Here is a 20,960-nt window from a genome sequence, read left to right on the forward strand (position 1 = left end):
TCTTTGCCGCCATTTTGTAGCGAATGTCGCCATATTGAAGCTTCCAATATGGCGTCTCTTTAACACTTGGAAAATCGAGATTTCTAACCTCAAAAGTTGGATCTTCATTTTCTTTTAACACTTAGAGGACTTTACTTTTTAATTCAAATCCTTAAATCATCACAGAATAAAATCTATTGGACTTATCTCGATGAATTTAGCATCTATGTGTAGGGAATTTTAATTACTTTCATACAGCAGAAAGAAAATCCAGAGAAAAGTCTTTTATTTGGAAGATAATTGAGGTCAAAGTCAGAATCCAACGTGGAGGATAAAATTGGTACCAATTACCAGTCAAAATCTCATACATTTTAGCATTGTTTTGAGGTTATGTACCCCCATATTTCCCAAATAAAGTACTCTTGTTCACCTTTCCCCGGTAAAAATCACTAATGTGGACTAATTTATTGCCGGAAATGACTAAATAGTGATTTGAAGAATCAAAGTTTGTGATGATTTGGGCGCAATAAAAAATAAGCAAAACTGCAGCTAAAAAAGTCGTTTGAATTGGTAATTTTACATCGATTCTATGCAATTTTTTTTCAGTGACGATTTTCTCAATTAAATATTAAAAAAAAATAGGTGCATGAATGCTTGAAGGAGATCAAGAATTAGTGAAACTTTCGATCCTAGTTCAATAAACTGATTAATAATTAATTATTGAACATATTTTATCAGTTATCTATTAAATGTTGGGTCCTCCAAGTGTTTAAAAAGTCCCATCTTTGCCGCCATTTTGTAGCGAATGTCGTCATATTAAAGCTTCTAATATGGCGTCTCCTTAATCAAAACGAAAATCGCAGAAATTGCAAAGGAATAAAAAAAAGACTTTTAATTTCTATAAGGTGATATATTTATAGTTTTCTTTTAAAATTAACTTTACATTTTTTTTTACTTATTATCATTCAATTTAATTAATTTTAGAAAACTTACAAGCTAATGTTCTTTTTTTCTCTTTTTTTTCTTTCTTTTAAACCTTAAATATATATAGATTTTTTATTTTCAATATAATAATATTTTGCTCACTCACGCTACATTTTTTTTCTTTTAACTTACGACGAACAAAAAAATGTTTTCATTAAAATAGTTTATTAGGAAAACATAAAATAATAAAATAAATATAAATGGCATTACTGTTAAAAATAAACAAAAAAAAAGTAACTACAATTCTGCGCGAATTCCTTAAAAATTTCTCATCTAAATTGTTTGTTTAAATTCTTAAATAAAATCTTTGTGGAATTAATTTTTCACTCTTTTACGTAAAGTCGTGTTTTTTTTTCTCTTTTAGTCAATCTTCTTAAATCAGTTTCAGATTTTTTTTCTTATGAGGAATCAAAATGAAATAAATACAACAATTGAAAGTTAATGATTAAACCACTAAAGTTTTTTTTTTCTTCTTCCTTGCTTAATAAATATAAATGAAAATCAAAAAGAATCCCCCGGAAAATTCTCAACGAGGAAGTTCTTTTGCTGCATTTTCATTTTTTCCCGGCATTTACTGTACCAAATTTTTGCATTTTAGCATTTTTTTTTATACATTCTAAAAGTAATATAATAATTTATGTGGATTTCTTTTTATCATAAATACAGTTTAATTTAAGATTAAATGTTATCAACCTAAAATATTCATCGATAATCATGTATAATTGGCTATCTAAGTAGAAATCTAATTTAAACTACATTTTATAGTTTTTTTTCAATTCTTTTTAATTCTTTTTTTTGGGAGTTTTTCAAACTTTTTTTTCCATTTTTCTTTTAACTTAATTTACTACCTTTTTTTTACTGTCTACATGCTCTCTTAATTTAGTCGTAAAAAATCTGCCACTCCATGGAGTTTTTATTCTTTATTTATTTTTTTTTAATAGTATAATAATTTTGAAAAGTTTTACATTATTTTTTTTCTTTTACTCCAATTTTTTTGAGGAATTTTGAAAAAGAAAAAACTTCACAAAATCATTTTTTTTTCTCACTACGTTTAGGAGTATCATATAATATAATGTTTTTTTATAGTTATTTCTCTTTAGTAAAATAATTTTATTGTATATTTAAAAAATGTTTTTATGTATACTTTTTTCTTTTCCTAAATCTACATCTTAGATGATTTATTTCTTTTTCAAAATAATTTTTATCGTGTTTTTCTTTTACTATTCTTTAGCATTATTTTTATTCTTCTTTTTTAGGTAAAACTTTCAATGTGTGTGTATAGTGATTTTTTTTGTTTATTTTATAATTCTTATAAAATATAAAGAACACATAATTTCCACATATTTTTTATCTCTTGTTTTCTCCTTTTAGTTTCTTTTTCTTCTTCATTAAATATTCATCTTAAATCATTTTTCTTTCTCTATTTATTCATTTTTTTTTCTTTAGCTATTTGGTTTTAACTTTTTTTTCTTGTCTCTGTGTTTTCAGTGGCTATGTTTAGATTTATAAGTAATTATATGTAGATATAATAGGAAATTGATGGATTATTTACACCACAAAATATATATTAACTTTCTCACTCTTGCAACGAACAAATTTAACTTTTTTTTTTCATTTCAGTTTTCTTTTTATTTTGCTTTGAGTGAAGAATTTAATACACTGGAGATTTTTTTCTTCTTTATATTTTCAACTGGTTGCTCTTAAACTATTTCCACGAAAGATCAAAAATATATATTTTTCTGTTTCTATTTCTAATTTTTTTTTTCATTCCAATATGAAGATTTTTCTTTAATGATTTATTATCTTGTTTTATTTTTAAAAAATACAGGTTCATTTTTTTTCTTTTCATTTAGGTTCTTGCGTAAAGGTAATATTTTTCACGGCTAATTCCTCTTGTTTAGTTTATATAGTAACTTAAATTCCATCAATTCCATTATTTACGGCAATTTTTTTTAAACAGTTTTTCTCTTCTATCGTCCAACACAGAAAAAAATAAAGGTTTCTTGCAGCAAAATAAATATTTCTTTTATTTCGTTTAGAAAACTTCTTTTTTTTTTGCTCTGTCAATAAAACGTTCAATTTTTATTTCTTCTTACATTTCAATAAGCTGTCCCCTGGACAAAGGCATTTGAGCTTGGCAATTAGAACGTAAATTAAAGGAAAAGTTTCTTTTATTGATTTTGAAGAAAAAGAAAGTCTGACAAAGGGCCTTAATTCAGCGACTTAAATTTGTTTGAAATCTTTAAATTTCAGTAAAAGAAAATCAAAGATTCAGGAGTTTCTTGATCACTGAATTAAGGCTCAAAATTTGACAATTTTTCAAGTCTTGAAGAAGATGGAAAGCTACAAGAGCGTAGCCTAAAATCTAATCAAAGAGAACGTTTAAAATTCTTTAATTTCAATATTTCTTCTTTGTAATTTTTGACCTTAAAATGATTTCATTTGACCTCTAAAGAAAATCTAACTCTTTGAAATATTGCCGCCACTGTGAAAAATTAGTGAAGGAACAAAAATAAACGAAGGACTAATTGCCATTCCCATGTCCTTTGACCTTTTGCACTGAACCTTTTTTTATTTGAAAACCAATACTTCTTTTTTCTGTTTATGACTTCTTGTAACCATTTTTTTTAAACTTTATTTTGCTCTCCCTCACTTGTTTCCTTTTTAATTATATAAAATTGGCAGTTCAATGTTATACAATATATTTCGATATCTGTAGCACCATGCAGCGAAAAAATATTTTTTCTATTCTTATATTTTCTTCTTCATTTTTTTTGTTTCATTTAAATAGGTATATAAATCGATTTTTTCAAAGTATTTTTCAGAAGTTAAAAAAAAACGTATTTTTCTTATAAATAGGAGGTTTCTCTAAAGGAAAAAAAAATTGCAAGTATTGTGAATAAATAAATCTTTGGGAGGAAAAGAATGAAGACAAAATTGGTGTGAGAAAGGCAAATTATTTTGGAAATGAGAATGTTTTTTTTCTTTATAAATAAAAATAATATTTGGATTGAGATATAAATAAACTCCTCTCTCTCTCCTAAAAAATCTTCATATTTTAATGTAACCTTGTCTATGTACTTAAATGTAAAAAAAAAGAAGTCTACAAGGATTGTATATATAATTCAACTACATACCTATCATGTAATGTAGTTTAGTAAACTAAAACAACAATGAACGTTTGACGTGGTGTTTTACTCAAAAATAAAATCTTCATTTTTATGCCTTTTTTATGTCCCTTAAGAAGTATTTTTCTTTAATATATTTCTCTCTCTCTTTTTGTTGTAAAGTAGTGAATATTGTTTGAACACATTTTATGTTTCATTTTCTGCTCTTGTTTTCGTCCTTTGAAAAAATGTATGTTATATGTTTTCTTCTATGTTCTATATTTACACAAAAATCTAATTAAAAATTTTTCATATACGACTCATTTTTTTTTACAATGCATTCTAGCATTTTACCTTTAATCCTATACAGCATGATTTTCATCTAAAGTTTAATTTCTTTATTTTTTTTACTTCATGTAAATTAAATTTTCTATTTCCAAAATAGAAAATTAGTAAGATTTTTTTTCAGTGTATTGTATACACTTTTTTTTGTTGCTTTTTCTCTCCTTAATTTACCTTCTATATTAAACTACGTTTTGTTTTAACCTTTAAAAGTGATTTCCTTAAATATTTTTCTAAATATTTTCATTTATTTCAGTAACATTATGATTTTTTATTTAAATTTAATTTTTCATGCAAATTCTCTCACTCTTTTTCTATGAAATAAATTTTCTTTTAGGTTTTTTTACAGGGCAATGCAAAAGAATTTACAGTGGGAAGATTAAATATTAATTTATTTTTAAAAAATTGATTTGAAGTAAAAGATTTTTTCCTTATTCATTAATAAGATTTTCATCTTGAATTAAGGACATTTTTTAAATTCCTTTATAGAATTAATTTAAAAGAAAAATAGAAAATATTCCAATTCTTTTTTTGAAGAAAAGTAAAACATTTTGAGAGAAATTCTATAAAACAAAAAAATAAGTAATAGAGAGCAAGAACAAACAAAACATAATATGAAAAATAATCATAATTTGCAACTAAACAACCTAAAACTAATACAAAAAATAATAATGAACGGTGGGTAAAAAATGTTCCGTAATTAACTTAAAAATAATAATAAACAAACAAACAAAAAGAACCTGCGTAATTTTTGAAAAATCATGGGATGAAAATTTCCCAAATAATTGATTTTTCTTCGTTGTTTCTTTAGGAATCATTCAAAAGAAAATAAAATAAGAATGCAGACTTTCATTAAAACAGAAAATTAAATCTAATAATTCTATTATAAAAATATAATATCTTCCCACGAAGAATTTCCAATTAATTCAAAAATGAAAATTTTACAAAAATGCTCAACAATGAAGACTTTATAAATAAAGGAAAGATCTAATATAAAAAAAAACTGAATTGTCTACATAATTTTGGATATTTTATTTACATTTCTTAAAAAATATTCTTTTAATGTAATTCCTCTTGCCCTATGTTCTATGATTACTTAATTGTGATTATGACTAAACCTCTTTTATTCATCTCTCCCCATTTTTCTTGTTATTTAATGTTCATATTTTAATTAATTTAATCAAATCGAATTAGTCTCTTTGTTAATAGCCACTTTATCGAACACTTTGAATTGTAATTAATTGGTTGGAAATTTTTTTCTTCATTCTCTTTAACCCCTCACCTCCGCCCTTCATGCAATCCTCAAACTATTTCATGCTATACCTCAAGCAATTTTCTTTCATATAAATTAAATCTATTACACCATTGGATTTTTTTATGTGACTCTTTTTTTTAATAAATTATTTAATTCATTTTGCTTATTTTTGCGCACTTTCTGTTTCCTATTTTTTTCTCTTGCATTTTTCTGTTACATTTAATCAGTCAATTTGCTTTGTTGCTTTCTTGCTCAATAAATCAATTTTAATTTTCTTTTTCTCCTTAACTTTTAGTCTTCTTTTGCAAACACTTTTGAAATTTATTTTCGGCAGATTTTTTTTTCAATAAAATTTCACTTTGGAAGAAATTAAAAAGAAGAATAAATGTATTTGTATAGTTTAACTATAGTAATGTGAGGAATTTGAGATATGCTATTGTATGCTTTAGGATCTAGATGGCGTGCACGTGAATTACTTCTATTTCTTCATTTCTTTGTGTTTTAGAGATTAGAGAAAATGCTCATGATGCTTGATATTTTGAAAGAGAATTCTCTTTGATGATTTTTATCCAAAAAATGTCTTTTTTTTTTTCATTTCCTTCCGGTTATTTTCTTCCAAGATAAATGATAATTTTTTAACTCTCAAAAATTGCAGCAAGAATAGATGAGAAAGGTTTGTAAGTAAAATAAACATTAATGCATTGGCTACATTAACCTCCTTCAAATCATTGCGTTTTCCCCGCTCTAAAGTCAATTGTGATATCTATATTCAATCAATTAATTTATTTTAAGTGTTAGAAAGAAAATCATGCTAATGAATGTAAATCTTAATTCTTTTTACTTAAAAAATACTTTAAATTTCAATAAAATAATTATACAATTAGATTACAATTTTTAATGATTTTTAAAGCATCGAAAGAAATTTTAAAGCTATAGCTGAAGTTTGATATTTTTCCGTGTTTTTCCCTCCGATTTTATTCAATTTTATGCTACTCTTTATTACATACATTTTCCCTACATTCCCACATAAAAAAAAAACACATTCAAAACCTTCTGGCAAAATTATTTTACCTTAAAAACCTATGCAACAGAAAAAAATCTAATAAATTGGTATACAAAAATGGAGGGGAGAAGAAATGTTTAAGAGCAAAAGATTAATGGATTTTTCTCATTTTCACCTTTAAGTGCTCTCTAAATATTTCTATGTCGTCCAAAATATTTTCTTTTTCTTTGTATGCCATCTAATGTGAACCATTCTTGCTCTATATTTCCGCATCCTACACCGCATTGTGATAAAGCAATTCAATTGAGGAAAAAAGAATTATTTTACTAAATTCCATGCGTGGAGTTTTTTCTTTTATCTTTTTCTATTTAACCTTAGAAAATTCATCTATATACGTAAATAGCAGTCTTGTGAGTAAGGAATCCACAAATGCTGTTATCGCTTTCTGTCAATTTGAAAATTTGGATTTTATTTTTCAGGGGAAAATGTCAAGTTTTAATTTGAAAAAAATATCGATAAATATTTTTAGATCTTTCAGTATGTTTTTGACGTTTCTCAAGTCTCGTTAGTTGGACATTGTGTATGTGTTCTTAACGTCTGTCAACTTCTGTCAAATTTCTGACATTTATCAACATCTGTCAAATTTCTGACATTTATTAACTTGTCAAATTTTAACTGAAATTTATCTCTGCAATATCTAAAATTTTCTATTTGTTTTTTTCTTTCAATTCCCTGACACATTTTCACAAATTACCATTGAAATAAAAATTTATTCGCATGACGTTACGTTTGACGTGTCTCAGAACTGTTAAAATCTTAATATTTCTGTGCTTGTTCTCATTTTCTTTTTGAATATTTCTTTAATAACGACAATCAGCAATTTATTGGATTTGGATGCATTTTTTGTACAAAAAAGGGGAAAAAATGAACAAATTGTTGGATTTTTTATATAGGAAAGACGGCGGGAAATTATATATAGGTTTTTCCTCATTATAAGGGATTATTTCCTCATAATTGTAGGTGTATAGTGGGTGTGTGTATTTGTGTGTGTGTAAAATAAAGAAGAAACACAAAAAATAACAATTTATGTAAAAAAAAAACAAAGAGTGAATAATAAATATTAATGTAAATATATTTAATAAAAAAATGGATATAGGAATTGAGTCTTGTCATTTAACCATTTTCGTTTTTTTCCTTAATTTTTTTTGACCTCTTTTAACCTTTATTATGCTATTTTTCATCTATTTTTGCATTTTTATATTTTTATGAGCAATGCTGATTAGCTCACTAAAATAGGAAAGTCTACAAAATAGTTTTTCTTTTTCTCACAGAGATTTTCAAACATCTCTCACTCTTTTGCTCTAAAATCTATTGGAGTGGATAGTAGATTTTTGTTTGTTTGTTTAAAACTCATCTATATTAGTAAGGTAGTAATTTTCCTTTGGATTTATTCTTAGTTTATCATTTTAACTTATTTTCTTTTCTTTTTTTAAACTTTTTTTTTGTGGCAGTTTTCGTGTTTTTGAGATATTTCTTTTTTATTCTTTAAATAATATTCTTTTTTCTCCATTTATTTAGTTTTTTTTTGAGGAATTATGCGCGACAGAGTATGTTGTATATATATTTATGTTTTTAGCAATGCTGTGTGTCCTACCTTATTAATTTGGTGTAGTGGCCTTGGGATTTTCACATTTGGTGAAATCAATTTGAGCATAGTTGAAGGCGACAGTCGGCACTTGGGTGGCACCCGTGGGGGCAGCATTGGGGCTGGGACTGGCCGAGGAGTCACCCGAAAGGGAGGCATTTTTCGATGAGGCGCTCGATGATGATAGATCAGCTGCCTCTTGCCGCGCTAGTGGCGCCACACCGGCAGCGCCTGCGCTGCATGGTGGCAAATCTAGGCTGGCATAGTGAAGTTCCCGCTCAGACGTGACGGAAGGTGGGCGGGATGTTTGTTCCGTGGCAGAATCCGGACGTGATGTGGACTCCGTGAAGGATTGTGGGCGCATAAGGGTGGCACTGGAGGGACTTTTGCTGCCGCAAAGTGTGCTCGAGGATGACGATGAGCCGCACAGCGTTGAGGCGGATGAGGAAGACGAAATTGGTGGCACGTGGTCACTATTTGCCGAATTGGGGCGATTGAGACTCAAACTCGAGATTTTTGACGTTATTTTGTCACTATTGACCGAATTTGGTCTCGATGCTACGCGTAGAGAGTCAAAAGAGCCATCAGACTCTTTGCCATACCTTAAACAGGGGGAAATATATTTTTTAAAAAAGTTACGTGTGTGTCTTGGGTAAAGACCTCAAGTGTCTTTGCTATTGCTTTCAACGCCAAATCGGCGCAAGAATGAACTAATCTTCAACTTAATACTACAAATAGTTACACAATGCTATTTTTTTTAAAGAAGAGAATGAAAGAAAAACTCACCAGAATGGACGCTTCAGCGATGATGGATTCGTCGTACGGGGGCTAACAACTTTATCCTCTCGCGATGCCTCCTCTTCCGCCGAGGCGATGGGAATAAAACCCTCAAAGGTATTCAGTGAGAGCTCACTGGAATTCTTATTGACCGGCGTAACTCTCTTTGGTGGTACCCTCTCCACCGTGGTGGCAGCTGGTCTCATTAGGACATAGTCTCCAGCCACATCCTCAGCACTATTCCTCAGCGGTGATACCGATGGGGTAATTTTACGTACACCCACAGGGGTACAGTTAACATAGTCCGGCACCTCAATGGAGAGCCGACGAATCTTTGTTTGCTGCGCCACTGAGTCAACGTATCGATTCTCCTCAGCTGAACACTTTCGGATTCCCTTGGATGAGCACTCATCCGATGAGATACCCTCCATGGGGACAGGGGTGGTTGGTGTGGCTACACCACTACTCCCATGCGATGCTTCCTCCTCTGCCAGCATCACTGTGCCACTTGATCCATCTACGAGACATTTTCGTGGCTCTGTGTGTTGGAATGGTTTCATTGGGCTACTTGGGCTAAAGGGGAAGATTGCGGCATTTGATCCTACAGAGAGAGAAATAAAATAAAAATCTATTTCTTAAAAAAAACGTTAATTATCTTTCCGGAACAATTGATATGTGTCCGGAATGTATTATAAGTGCCTGGAAGTTCAGCAGGATGACTGTCAATTGCATCAGGAAGTTTCTAAGGGATCTTAGGAACTTCCTTTTCATCACCCGGCTGATCCTTGTGTCATCTTTTGGGCCAAAATCTGAGTCTATAAAAGTACTTCATGAAATTGCAAAGAGAACTTCCTAAATGGCCAGATTTTGATCCCTAAATGAATCAAGGATCAGCCGGGGGTTGAAAAGTGGGTTCCTAGGAACCCTTAGAAACTTCCTGATGCAATTGGCAGTCATCTTGCTGAACTTCCAGGCACTTATGGTACTTTCCGGGCATACATCATACCGTTCCGGGAAGGAAAAGTATATTAAAAAAATCTAAAAAACTTCAAGTTGCTTTTTTAATTACCTGTTGGTGTCACAATGCCACTATCCTTTGATTCAGATCGATGAGCTGGTGGTTGCGTTGCAACAGTCGTATTTAGTGGCAAAAACGACTGCTGCGGCTCACCCTTCCCCGTTAGAGAACTCCTTCCGGAATACATTGGCTGCTTCCCTTGAATTGCAATTGGCATTGAGGTCATCCTTGGGGTATTTGACTCCTTTTTCCCACTCCCATTGCGCCTGGCATTCTGGAAGCTCATGTTAATGTACTCATCCGATGCTGGTTTCTCCGGAATTGTGTTATTATTGACTGTCTTGGAATTCTTCGTGGACCACGACATCTCAATGTAACCTTCCGGAGCGCTGGACATTCGTGGCATATCCACATCCATTTTCTCATGAATCCCCTCAACGGGACTCATATTAAGGTAGTCATCAGATGTTGTGGAGGCTTTTGGGGAGGTGGCCAAGGTGGAACTACTCGGTACTGGACGTCCTCCCAAAACAGGTGACATCTCCACGTTATTGTTATTCTTCACCAATGACCTGAGAGGAACCGTCCGGGGGGACATGTAGGACTTTACGGGGGAACTTGAGAGACTTGGGCTCTTTGACATAGCCACAGGTCTCATTTCAACGTACCCATCTGTACTATCCGTTCGTGCGTAGGCAGTCTCATGGGGGAAATTGCAGGATTCTGATGATTGAGATGAGGGTACGGGCATTGGCATTGTTGACGTGGGTGTATCTTCATCGCCCCGCGAGAAGTCAATCTCCATGAAATCATCCATTAGTTCGGGATTTGCCCGTTTGTCCAGCATTGGGGCACTCGAGGATTTCTTCCCACTCTTTGTGGATCCATTGTTATTGGCCAGATTTGTCTGAACAATGGTCGATTGGGTATGCGTCATACCACCCTTGTACTGCTCCGAACGCGGAACTTTGGCACGTGAACCCAGCGAGAAGGCCCTAGCCCGCAGACTGGAGTTGTCTGTATTGAGAAGATCAATACGGAATTTGCGCTTATTGTGCTCCATTCGACTCCCCACGGAATACGCCCTTATTGGACGATCTCTCAGCACGGAATTATCCTCTTCATCGGGTGTGAAGCGCGCAAAGACCTTCTCAAGGGGGTAGTCAGCAAAACGCGTATCAGTTGATGGTGTACCCGATGTGATGCTGGAACTCGATGCTGCTGAACTCATCCCACTCATTGTGTGGTGCCGATGCGATGGATCCATATCCACGTACTGATCATGTTGCGATCCATCAACACCCTCCTCGGCAAGGCTCGAGGCACGACTATGCACCCCTGAGCTCCCTGTATAGACGCCACGACCAAAGTCAACGCCCGGCGACATGGGTAGGTAGCCCGAAGAGCCCGTTGGGTCTCCTGGGCTACTCCCACACGGACTGTACATCTCAATGTAGCTACTACGACCCTCAACGGATCCCACAGGTGGTGCTGGACTACCCTTTCGATGGGCTTGCGTCTGGGTAATTGGTAGCGACAGGGAGGTTCCATTTTGCGTGATACCCTTCTCGCCAAATCTATGATTTCTGTCATACATTGAATGTAGCTTCTTGTCGCTGTTCCAGTAGTCATCGGAGTTCTCCTCAAGAATCGCTGACTCCTGTGACATGCCACTGGAGGAGCGATTAAAAAGGGAATGTTTATCATTCATTTTTCTTTGAGAATTTTATTCAAAAAAGCAAAATTTTAAGAGTAAAAATGAATCTTTGAGTAAAAAAAAACTCTGAATTCACTGGGATTTGAACTGGGGGACATTCATGTGTGAGACTAGAACTCTACCAATTGTGCTATTTATCTGTCATTTTGGAATTTGGTACCATTTACCCAATGAGCTTAGTTCATTGTTTTTTCTTACAATTTGAATGTTTTTCAAAGTTAGAAATGAATAAAATTTAAAAAAAAAAGAAGAAAAAGACGTTTTCCTAAAAGCTTTAAGAAATTTTTTTAGAGTATCTAAATTGACGCGAAAGGGTTAAAATTAAATACTTTCATTTCAAGACAAAAATAAAATAAATAAAAGAAAATTCAGGAAGAAAATATTATTAAAAAAAAACTCACCCCATATACCTCTGGAACTGATGACAATATTCATCTGGTGTGAGCGAATGCCCAAAACCATCAGTCTCATCGATGCTGAGCGATGATCCGTCGCTCTCGGAACAAGCCCCAGACGGACTCAGCGGGCAGGAGTTCACTGGCGGGCTGTTGCTGTGTCGATTGTACATGGAGTGAGGTCGATTTGAGGGAATCGACCTCGGCGGTGGCATCGACGTGTTATTTTGTTGGCTACTCTCGCTGATGGCGCGATTTCGCGACGGGAGACTGTCGCAGCGCTCCCTCTTCATTGCTGAACCTTCACGAAAGAAAATTTCACAATGTGGAATGAGTGGAAAGTTAGACCACTTCAAACTTATATTAAAAAAATCAAGGATGAAGAAAGAAAGAAAAAAATATATATCTAAAGGATCGTTTGGGGGTGAAGGAAAGAAAGAAAGAAAAAAAGCTCCTTAAGAGGATGGGAATGAGTGTGGCAGGACGAAAATAAACCATTGCATTGGGGACTCATTTGAATAATGACAATGGAATTTTCATGGAGGTTCTTTTTCTGTGATAAATGAAAGTTACATGTTATATATAAAATATCGAAAGAAAGCTCTTAATTGAGGTCAGTTCACCACACACACACTCACACACATTTCACAGCCATTTATCATTCATGGAATTTTATATATTTTTTATGGATATTTTTGCACATAGCACGCAAAATAAGAAAAAAAAATGTTGAAAATCACTTCGTGAAAATATTCAGCCCAAGCACCATCCCCTTCACACGCAAATTAGTAATTTTTTATTAACAAATTTGATCACTTTTTGCCCTTGTAAGTTATTGGTGATCTAAAATTTTTTCTTTAGTTACAAAAAAACAAACAAATATTTTTGCTAAAGAATGAGAAAATGAAAAAAAAATATACAAAAGTTTGATTTATTTAATAAATCAACGAAATATAGAGATTTTCTGATGTTTTGGCCTAGAGGTTGGTCACTACTGAGACGGTGGAAGACGCAAGGAAAATAATAATTCTACATTTTCAAAGGAAAATAATTGGCAAAAGAACTACATTCTTTTCATGCTCTTAACTCTCCTGACAAAGCTCTTTTAGTAAAGAAACAAAAACTCTTTTTCATTCTAAGAGTTTTTCCATCCTAACTATCCCCACTCAAAGTTAACTGAACTGAAAGAGAAATAGAAGCTTCCGAGGCAAAAAAGTCCCTGAGAAAATTACTTACTCCCCCCCCCCTCTTCCAAAGGATGTGAAAATATAAAAATTAATAACTCAATTCGTTAAGGAAAAACTTCCGTGAATGAACTTTCTCACAAAGTGATGTGGTGAAAGAAAAAAAAAGAAGAAAAAGCTCCCCATATGTTTGTGCAGTTGAGTACCGAGATAATTCAGTTACAATTTCCTTCCCTTCGCGGATACACTTTTTTATTGCTTTCATTCTTTTTTTTTGTGTGTTTGCTCTTCTGGGACATCGTCACACAGAAAAGGAAAAGCGCGCGTGAAAGTTTATACACCCTGACCTCTCCTTTTTTTTATTACAACACATACTTCGTCCTTCCACCCTGCTGTGAGGGTGTGAGAGGGAACAACACAAGAAAGTCACTCGAGAATGATGGAGAAAGTCGGAATGAAAGAAAAAAAAAAAACGCATGGAATGAAAAAGTTCAATCTAACGAACGCAATAAAATCCGTAAGAAAAAGCTCACAGAGACGAGCACAGGGTGTGGCTATTGAAATGTTCATAGAATAAATTCTTTTTATAGAATTGGTTTTTTTTAAAATTATTTATCAATAATTTTTTTTTAATTTTAATAAAATCTTATTTAACATTTATAGCGTCCCTAACGCTGATTACCATGAGGGACGCTAAAATCCTCCATTATGCTTCACTTTAAAAATATTTCAATGTGTTTTATTCAGCCACACAGAAATCCTTGAAATCTTTGAATTTTGTGCTGAAATTTTAAGATTTCAAGCGAATTTCAAGGGTTTATTGGTCACTGAATAAGGCCCAATATTTAAAAAATAAACAAAAACCTTTAATGATGAAAATGCAAGAAATCTCTCCAATTATAATGGAAAAACAAAAGAATTTTCCTTCTTACTTACACCCTTCCCTTCCCCCCCCATTGTAATTCTCATTTTTGTTGCAGAAAGAACACTGATTGCTACTCATCAGAAGGCATAGCAACAAATATTCGAGCGTAAAAAAACCCAATGGATATATTAGGAAGTAATAGGACGAGTAAACAACAATAAGGTGAAACAAATTGTAAATAGGATGGTAAATAAATATATATATATATATATATATATATATATATGCAGTATTGAGAAGTAGAATTGGTAGAGCTATATATGTATAACGTCTAAGTAGGGGAAAAAAGCCAACGAGTAGTGTTGGTGCAAACAAAATTCAAGTGGTGTGGCTTTTCTTGCAAGACCCTTGAATTATTTATTGGAGCGCACACGAAATACCTGAAGTATCTTGTTGGTAGTCAAAGGGAGACAAACAAACTAAAATATTATGTATATATGTGGTGTAGAAATACATAATACATCAATATATATTGAGAATATGACGTTGGTGGTGAAAATATCGATTATAATGTTTTTCGGGGGCTTTTCAATTGAGAATCACTCGCTCTCTCTCGTCTCTTAGAAAATTCTGAAACAAAAGATAGGTCTTTATTTAACCCACATGTTTATGAATTATTTAATTCGCGGGAAAATTGTGAAATTATTTCCTCTTTGTATTATTTTACATGAAAGCTCATGAAGAGTTGAAAAGCTTCCTATAAAACTCATACATTTTTCTGATTAATAAAATTGAAAAATAAAGGATAGTTCGACAGCTATCCTTAAGTCAGATATTTAATATTTCTTTCATCTAAAAATAAATGGAAATTTTCCATTAATTTAGCTACATAAAGTGATGATGTTTATTTAACAAATATATACCCACAAAATAAGTTGATAGTTTTCCAGAAAATTTCAATTGCCATAATTTATCCCATTTTATGTGTTTATGTTATACATAGTGTGAGAGCTTTAGGGAAGAGAGAGAGAGGGTGGTGTGTTGTAAATGTTACATGGAGGAGACCTGTTGATACTGGTGCAGATTTAAAGGATTACAGAGAATTTACACATTTGCCCCCATTATATACCAAATAGAATTTAACAGTGTTTGTTGCAAAGAAAATAAGGAAAAACCAATTTAAATTCCTTAAACTCTTCTGGATAAATTAAATGTTATTTACATGAATTTGAATTTGCTTAATAAAATACCTTCTTAAGAAAAAGAAATCTTTTAAATTCCTTTAGAATACATTCTGTAGATTAAACCTTTCTCAAATTAAATACAAATTCTCTTTAAATAAGCTCAATTTGATCAAAATAAAATGGTAAAAAGAATAAATGCCCATGAGACTCTTTTCTCCACAAATAAGTCTGAAAATTAGGTAGGAATCATAGTGATTAAGAGAATCCTAAATCATTCACCATCAACACCATTTTGATGAGAAATAATTTCTCCATCTCTAATAAATCTCAAATAAATTGTAACGTGTCGCTCCTTGTGACAATTGAGTTTGTATCTATTAATGTTGGGGTGCGGGTGGCTCCTTTAATTATCATTTTGGAGCACACCAATTAGCTGAAGAATAGAACCCACAGCACACCCTCCTCGCAACATCAACCCACCAGCCAGCGCGCTTATTCATACTGTAGCTGGGGAATGTCGCAAGCGTGTACAACAGCATCAATTATGACGCGAAATGATACGCGAAAGGTGAGACATTTGTAATTAGTGTACATGTCAATGCAAATCAGTGAAGGTTTTTCTCTTCGCCATTTGCATATTGATGGCATATCCCATGGATATTATTCAGATCAAATATTTATGGGCACACCGTGTAACCACAAAATGGAAATGAACATGTTAATTGTTTCGCATGTACCATTAACACCTACGAGGTGGAGATGATTGGTCTTGCGGAGTTGGGATTAATTAATGTTGTTTCTTTTTTTTTGGGTTGGTATACAAATCAGTGTGGATGCAGAATAAAACCAAAAAATAAAAAAAAAAATAAAACAGAATCCCGGAATCATCCAACGAGGGGGCATTCAAGCACATTCGCACATACAGTTTCCGGTGAGGGGGAGGCATTCAAGAGGTATATTATGTGTTTTTTTTTTTTTTTTTGAGTGTAAAGAACAGAGAGAGAGTGAGAAAGAGGAGAGATACGTGGGGGTTGTTTTGGGAGGGAGATACGTACTCCTGGCCGAATTGCTATTTCTCGTACGACGCATAAGAAGGGGTGAACCACCGGAGAAGGAAGCCGAGGAAGTTCCTGGGAACTTTCCTGCACTCATCTTTCTCACAGGGGCCGCCGGAACACTACTCTTCGCCTCGCCATCGGCACTCGTGAGCGCTTGATCCTCAACAATACTCTCCATGGATGTTGTGGACATGTGATGGTGATGATGATGGAGATGATGGTGGACAATCGGTGGGAAATCACGCTGATGATCGCGATTGTTGTTCATCTCGGGGCAATTGCCAGGGCAGCCCGTGGGCGGGAGGTGGTTATTATTGAAATGCCCATCAGTGGTACCCACCACCCCAACGGGTGTGGCCCCATGTGGAATTCTATGCGAACAGTGGGAATTTGGTGCCCCATCCGTGGGGCATGTGCAATTGACAACGCGAACCTCTTGCCGCGGCACCGGCGCCACCACGATGGCCGTCTCCTCTGTGAGTGGGAGTGATCGTGTACGCTGATGCACTGGCTGAATGCCGGACCCAGTTTTCGATGATGATACAGATGCTGTGACAAGTGATGAGGACGGAGCGGCATTGCTGAGCACTGCCGCTGCACATGGAAGCGACAGTGCTCGCTGATGGCATGATGTGGACGCCGCAACCGCCACTGTGAATTAAAAGAGCGAACAATGTCGCGATTTTAGACACAACAAAACACACGCACACACAACAGTCCTGCCGACAAAATTAATTTGTTTTTCTTTTTCTTCTTAAGATCAATATACTATGTTAGCCGGAAAAAGAAACGGAATTTACAGAGCATCCGGGAGAAACCAAAAGAGAGAAAAAAAAATTAGATTAAACAGCAAAAATATTACATTGAGAACATTTTTGCAAAGTCGATGTGCAAAGTGTTCCAAAAAAAGGATTTCTTTTCATGGTAAAATCGTGCAGACGTTTAAGGATGTTTGTTACATATATATGACGACATTGGGTAGGGATGTGGGTAGCATAATCTTGGAATACTAAAAACATCTGTTGGCAGTTGTGGAGATTTATGAGAAAAAAAGGAATTTTGATTTATTGCAATTTTAATATTGATATTTTTATTTCGAAGAATTATCCTTTTTTTTCTGTATGTAATATTATTCAATTTACTTATTTTTTGATCCTTATTGTTATTGATTTATGTATCTAGGCTATGTAGCCCATAGGTTAAAGATTATTTTCAGTGTTGTTAAAGGGTTTCTCAATGTCTTCATAATTTTATGTATTTCTCTCTCATATTTTTTTAATACTTCTTTTATTTTAGAATGTTAGAAGTCATTCTTTTGCGACTAACTCTTTCCTTTAAAAAGAAAATAAATTAATAAGAATTTCCCAAATTTGAAACACTTTTGCACATAAATTTTGAAAAAATTCCATTAAAAATATTCGAAATTGCAAAAATTTGGAAAAAAAAGTGTCAAAATTTTGTATATAAAACCATCTTATCCATTATAAAGAAAAACATGGAGATAGAAAAATAATTAAAACAACCGCCTAAAAGCCAATTTTGTGAATGAAATGTGAGAAATTTTTAAATGGTTAAATGGTGAAAAAATTAAGATGAGTTTTCAGCTAAAGCCAATAAAATGCACCAATTTTTTTTTTTTAAAAAGTAGATAAAATGCATAAACGGCCAAAAATTTGCAAAAATAAGGCAAAAGGGACAGAACCTTTTTTCACAGCCACTTAAGAACTTGCTACTCTCACAGCTGAGATGTTATTAAATTAAAGGAAATGATTGAAAATGTTAATGAGAGATGGTAAAATGTATGAAGGTAGGTGAATGTTGTGTGATAAAAATTCCTCAAAAAGGAAATGTTTGTTTTTGAGATTTTTCTCTCTCTAAATTTTCCAAGAAAGGAGACTTTTCAGTATGTTCAGCATGTTGATATTCTTCCTAATACATATGCTTTGTACTACATGGCAATAAGCCCTTATACAATATTTTCTTCATACATGATTCTCTCTTTTGTATTCAACTGCTGTAATAGCAATATTTTTTAACACATAGGAAGAATTATTAGTTATTGAGGGTAGAAGATGTATGTAAATTGTACATAATAACATACATATCATGGTATCTTGACGTCAATCTTTGGCAATCTAAAAGGGGTTTAAGTAAGTTCTAAATTCTTTATTATATTTTTGTATGATGCCCAAAAGGGAATTTTTATTAAAATTATTCGTGGAACAATTGGGAAACGATTAATTTTGCAGATGATAAACAAGAATAAGAAATCGACAAAGAAACTTCCTTTAAATGTTCTGAAACGCGAGAACAATAAATAAAGAATTTGGTGATTTCTTAATGAGAAATTTTTCCATATATTAAACTAAACTCCCTTTAATTTGTAAGTATTTTTAGGAATAAATTCCAATCTCGCTTTCTAAATTTTCTTCTATCCTAAATATTCTAAAATGCAATTCCGTCAATTGAATTATATATTTTTTTAAAATAAATTTTATGACTGATGCTCCCCCAAAAGAGGGTCATTAAATCAGTTGTTTTTTTCCTACTCTCCCAAAGAGATTCTTTAGTTCTTATGTAACATTTGCATCCTGAAAAAAGGCATCTCGACCATAAAAATGTTAAAAAGCATCCACCCATAAAATTGTCAAATGCTTCTAATTAAATTTTTTTGAGAAATTTCCTTTTTAACACGCCTCTAAATGTCTTTTCTTTTTCCATTCCCAATTCCATCGTTCAAAAGTATATGTTTCCTTTTAAAATGCATCACAGAGAAAAAGAAGAATAAAAAATTAAAGTAAAAAGAGATCGTTGGGCTCATTAATGTTGATATGATACGGAAATACAATATTTCTAGCCCCCATTATGGTTTAAAGGGGAATAATTTAATTGCATTTTCTCATTCCACAATTCACCACCAACTTTACGCGCTGAATTCTTCCCATTCTTATGTTCATCTAATTCTTTTCTTTTTGTTGTTGTTATTTATTTATTAAACCACGCAGCAGCATTTGTCAAAAATACTGTGTTTTAATTAGGAGCTAAAATGTTCTTTTTTTATTTTTATTTATATAAAATGTATTAATATTTCTTTATTGTATTGTGGAAGAGGTCAATTGTGTGGTAATTCACATTTTATTGTTTCAACACTGAATGTTTTTTAAGAGCCATAAAATCCACAATCAATTAAAACGCATCAATTTGAGTTCTCTTTTTTCCTTTACTCTCTATATCTTCAATCTGTGCTTTATGTTTTTATTTTTGGAATGAGGCTACGGTGGATGTAGAATTTTTATGTAATTTTCTTTAAAGAATTTACACAAATCATAATAAAATTTTCATTTAGAAGTCTCTCAAAGCGGAGCAATACTGTATTAATCGTCGCATTTTAAATATTATAAATTTAATTTCTTTTAATAATTATGTTTCACAAATTAATTCTTTACAAAAAAAACATCATTCTGGGCATTAGAATTGGTTGGATGATTTTAATTAATTCGCGTGCACGAGAGAGGGAGGAAATGGTTGAAAATAGGGAACTTTTCCATGTATTTTCCTTATCTTAACGAATACATAAATTATACTGAAATACTATATTGCAAATACCGACGTAAATGCAATTGATATTTTATTTATTTATTTTTTTTGACGCAAAATATTGACGACGATGGTTTGTTCTCTTAAAAAATAAAAGCTTTTCTTTATGTAATAGAGTAAAAGAGGGAGAAAAAAAATCTAATCAATGCTTACGTCGTCTCCCAATCACCCACAACAATTGAAATCCATCTGTGAAAAGTCATAAATTTTGTACGAAAGAAAAACAATCACACCGTTAAGTGCGCAAACGATGGATTTTGAGTGCACAACTCTTGTGCAATTTGGCGGGAAAATGATAAGTTTTTCCCGCGAATGACATGAGGGTGGAAAAATTACTGAGATATATATTTTTTTTCTTCAATACCATTACATCCAGCAGCACTACTACACGTGTAGATGTTTTATTTATTTTGCCAAAGCGAACGCGTGGTGCGCAAGTGAATTATAAATCCCACTTCCAAGCAAATAATGCGAATGGTGGAAATTAATAAACCATTGTGGCGCCTCTTAGGTGTTTGTAAACAACAGCGTGTCAGTCCATGTGTCAGTCAATTTGTTCAACTCATAATTATATATTGTAGCATGGAGGCATTATAATATTTTTCTCCATATCCATTGGCAATTTTTTTCTCCTTCTTACTTCACGCTACAATCATTTTACTTAAGTACAATGTGGAAGAATCTTACACTCTGCTTTTTTTTTACATCTTCTTCCTCCTCCCTCATCCTTTTATCCACGAGTACTGCACACGAGAAATTACTTATTATTTGCTCAAACACATCAAATGGAAAATTATTAGTCAGATGATGGGAAAAGATGTGAAGTTGCACATGAGCACAGGGGGGAGGA

The 20,960-nt window shown here is 32.7% G+C and overlaps 1 protein-coding gene across 9 annotated transcripts in view; it reads right to left on the bottom strand.

Annotated features, from left to right (window-relative positions):
* Window positions 1–923: 923 nt before the first annotated feature.
* The window catches only part of LOC129790593 (insulin receptor substrate 1-B), a 146,627-nt gene continuing 126,590 nt past the window's right edge, over window positions 924–20,960 (bottom strand). For 6 of the 9 annotated variants that reach the window (XM_055828164.1, XM_055828163.1, XM_055828160.1 and 3 more), the window contains 5 exons: window positions 16,511–17,164; window positions 12,229–12,523; window positions 10,162–11,783; window positions 9,102–9,693; window positions 924–8,917 (listed from right to left, as the gene is read on the bottom strand). In XM_055828164.1, the coding sequence (XP_055684139.1) occupies window positions 8,329–8,917; window positions 9,102–9,693; window positions 10,162–11,783; window positions 12,229–12,523; window positions 16,511–17,164 (3,752 nt within the window). In that variant the 3' untranslated portion in view covers window positions 924–8,328. The remainder of the gene's footprint in view (window positions 8,918–9,101; window positions 9,694–10,161; window positions 11,784–12,228; window positions 12,524–16,510; window positions 17,165–20,960) is intronic. The other 3 variants (XM_055828167.1, XM_055828166.1, XM_055828165.1) reach the window with 1 other exon arrangement.

The sequence above is a fragment of the Lutzomyia longipalpis genome, chromosome 2 (genome assembly GCF_024334085.1).
Source record: "Lutzomyia longipalpis isolate SR_M1_2022 chromosome 2, ASM2433408v1".
In the NCBI taxonomy this organism is placed as follows: domain Eukaryota; kingdom Metazoa; phylum Arthropoda; class Insecta; order Diptera; family Psychodidae; genus Lutzomyia; species Lutzomyia longipalpis.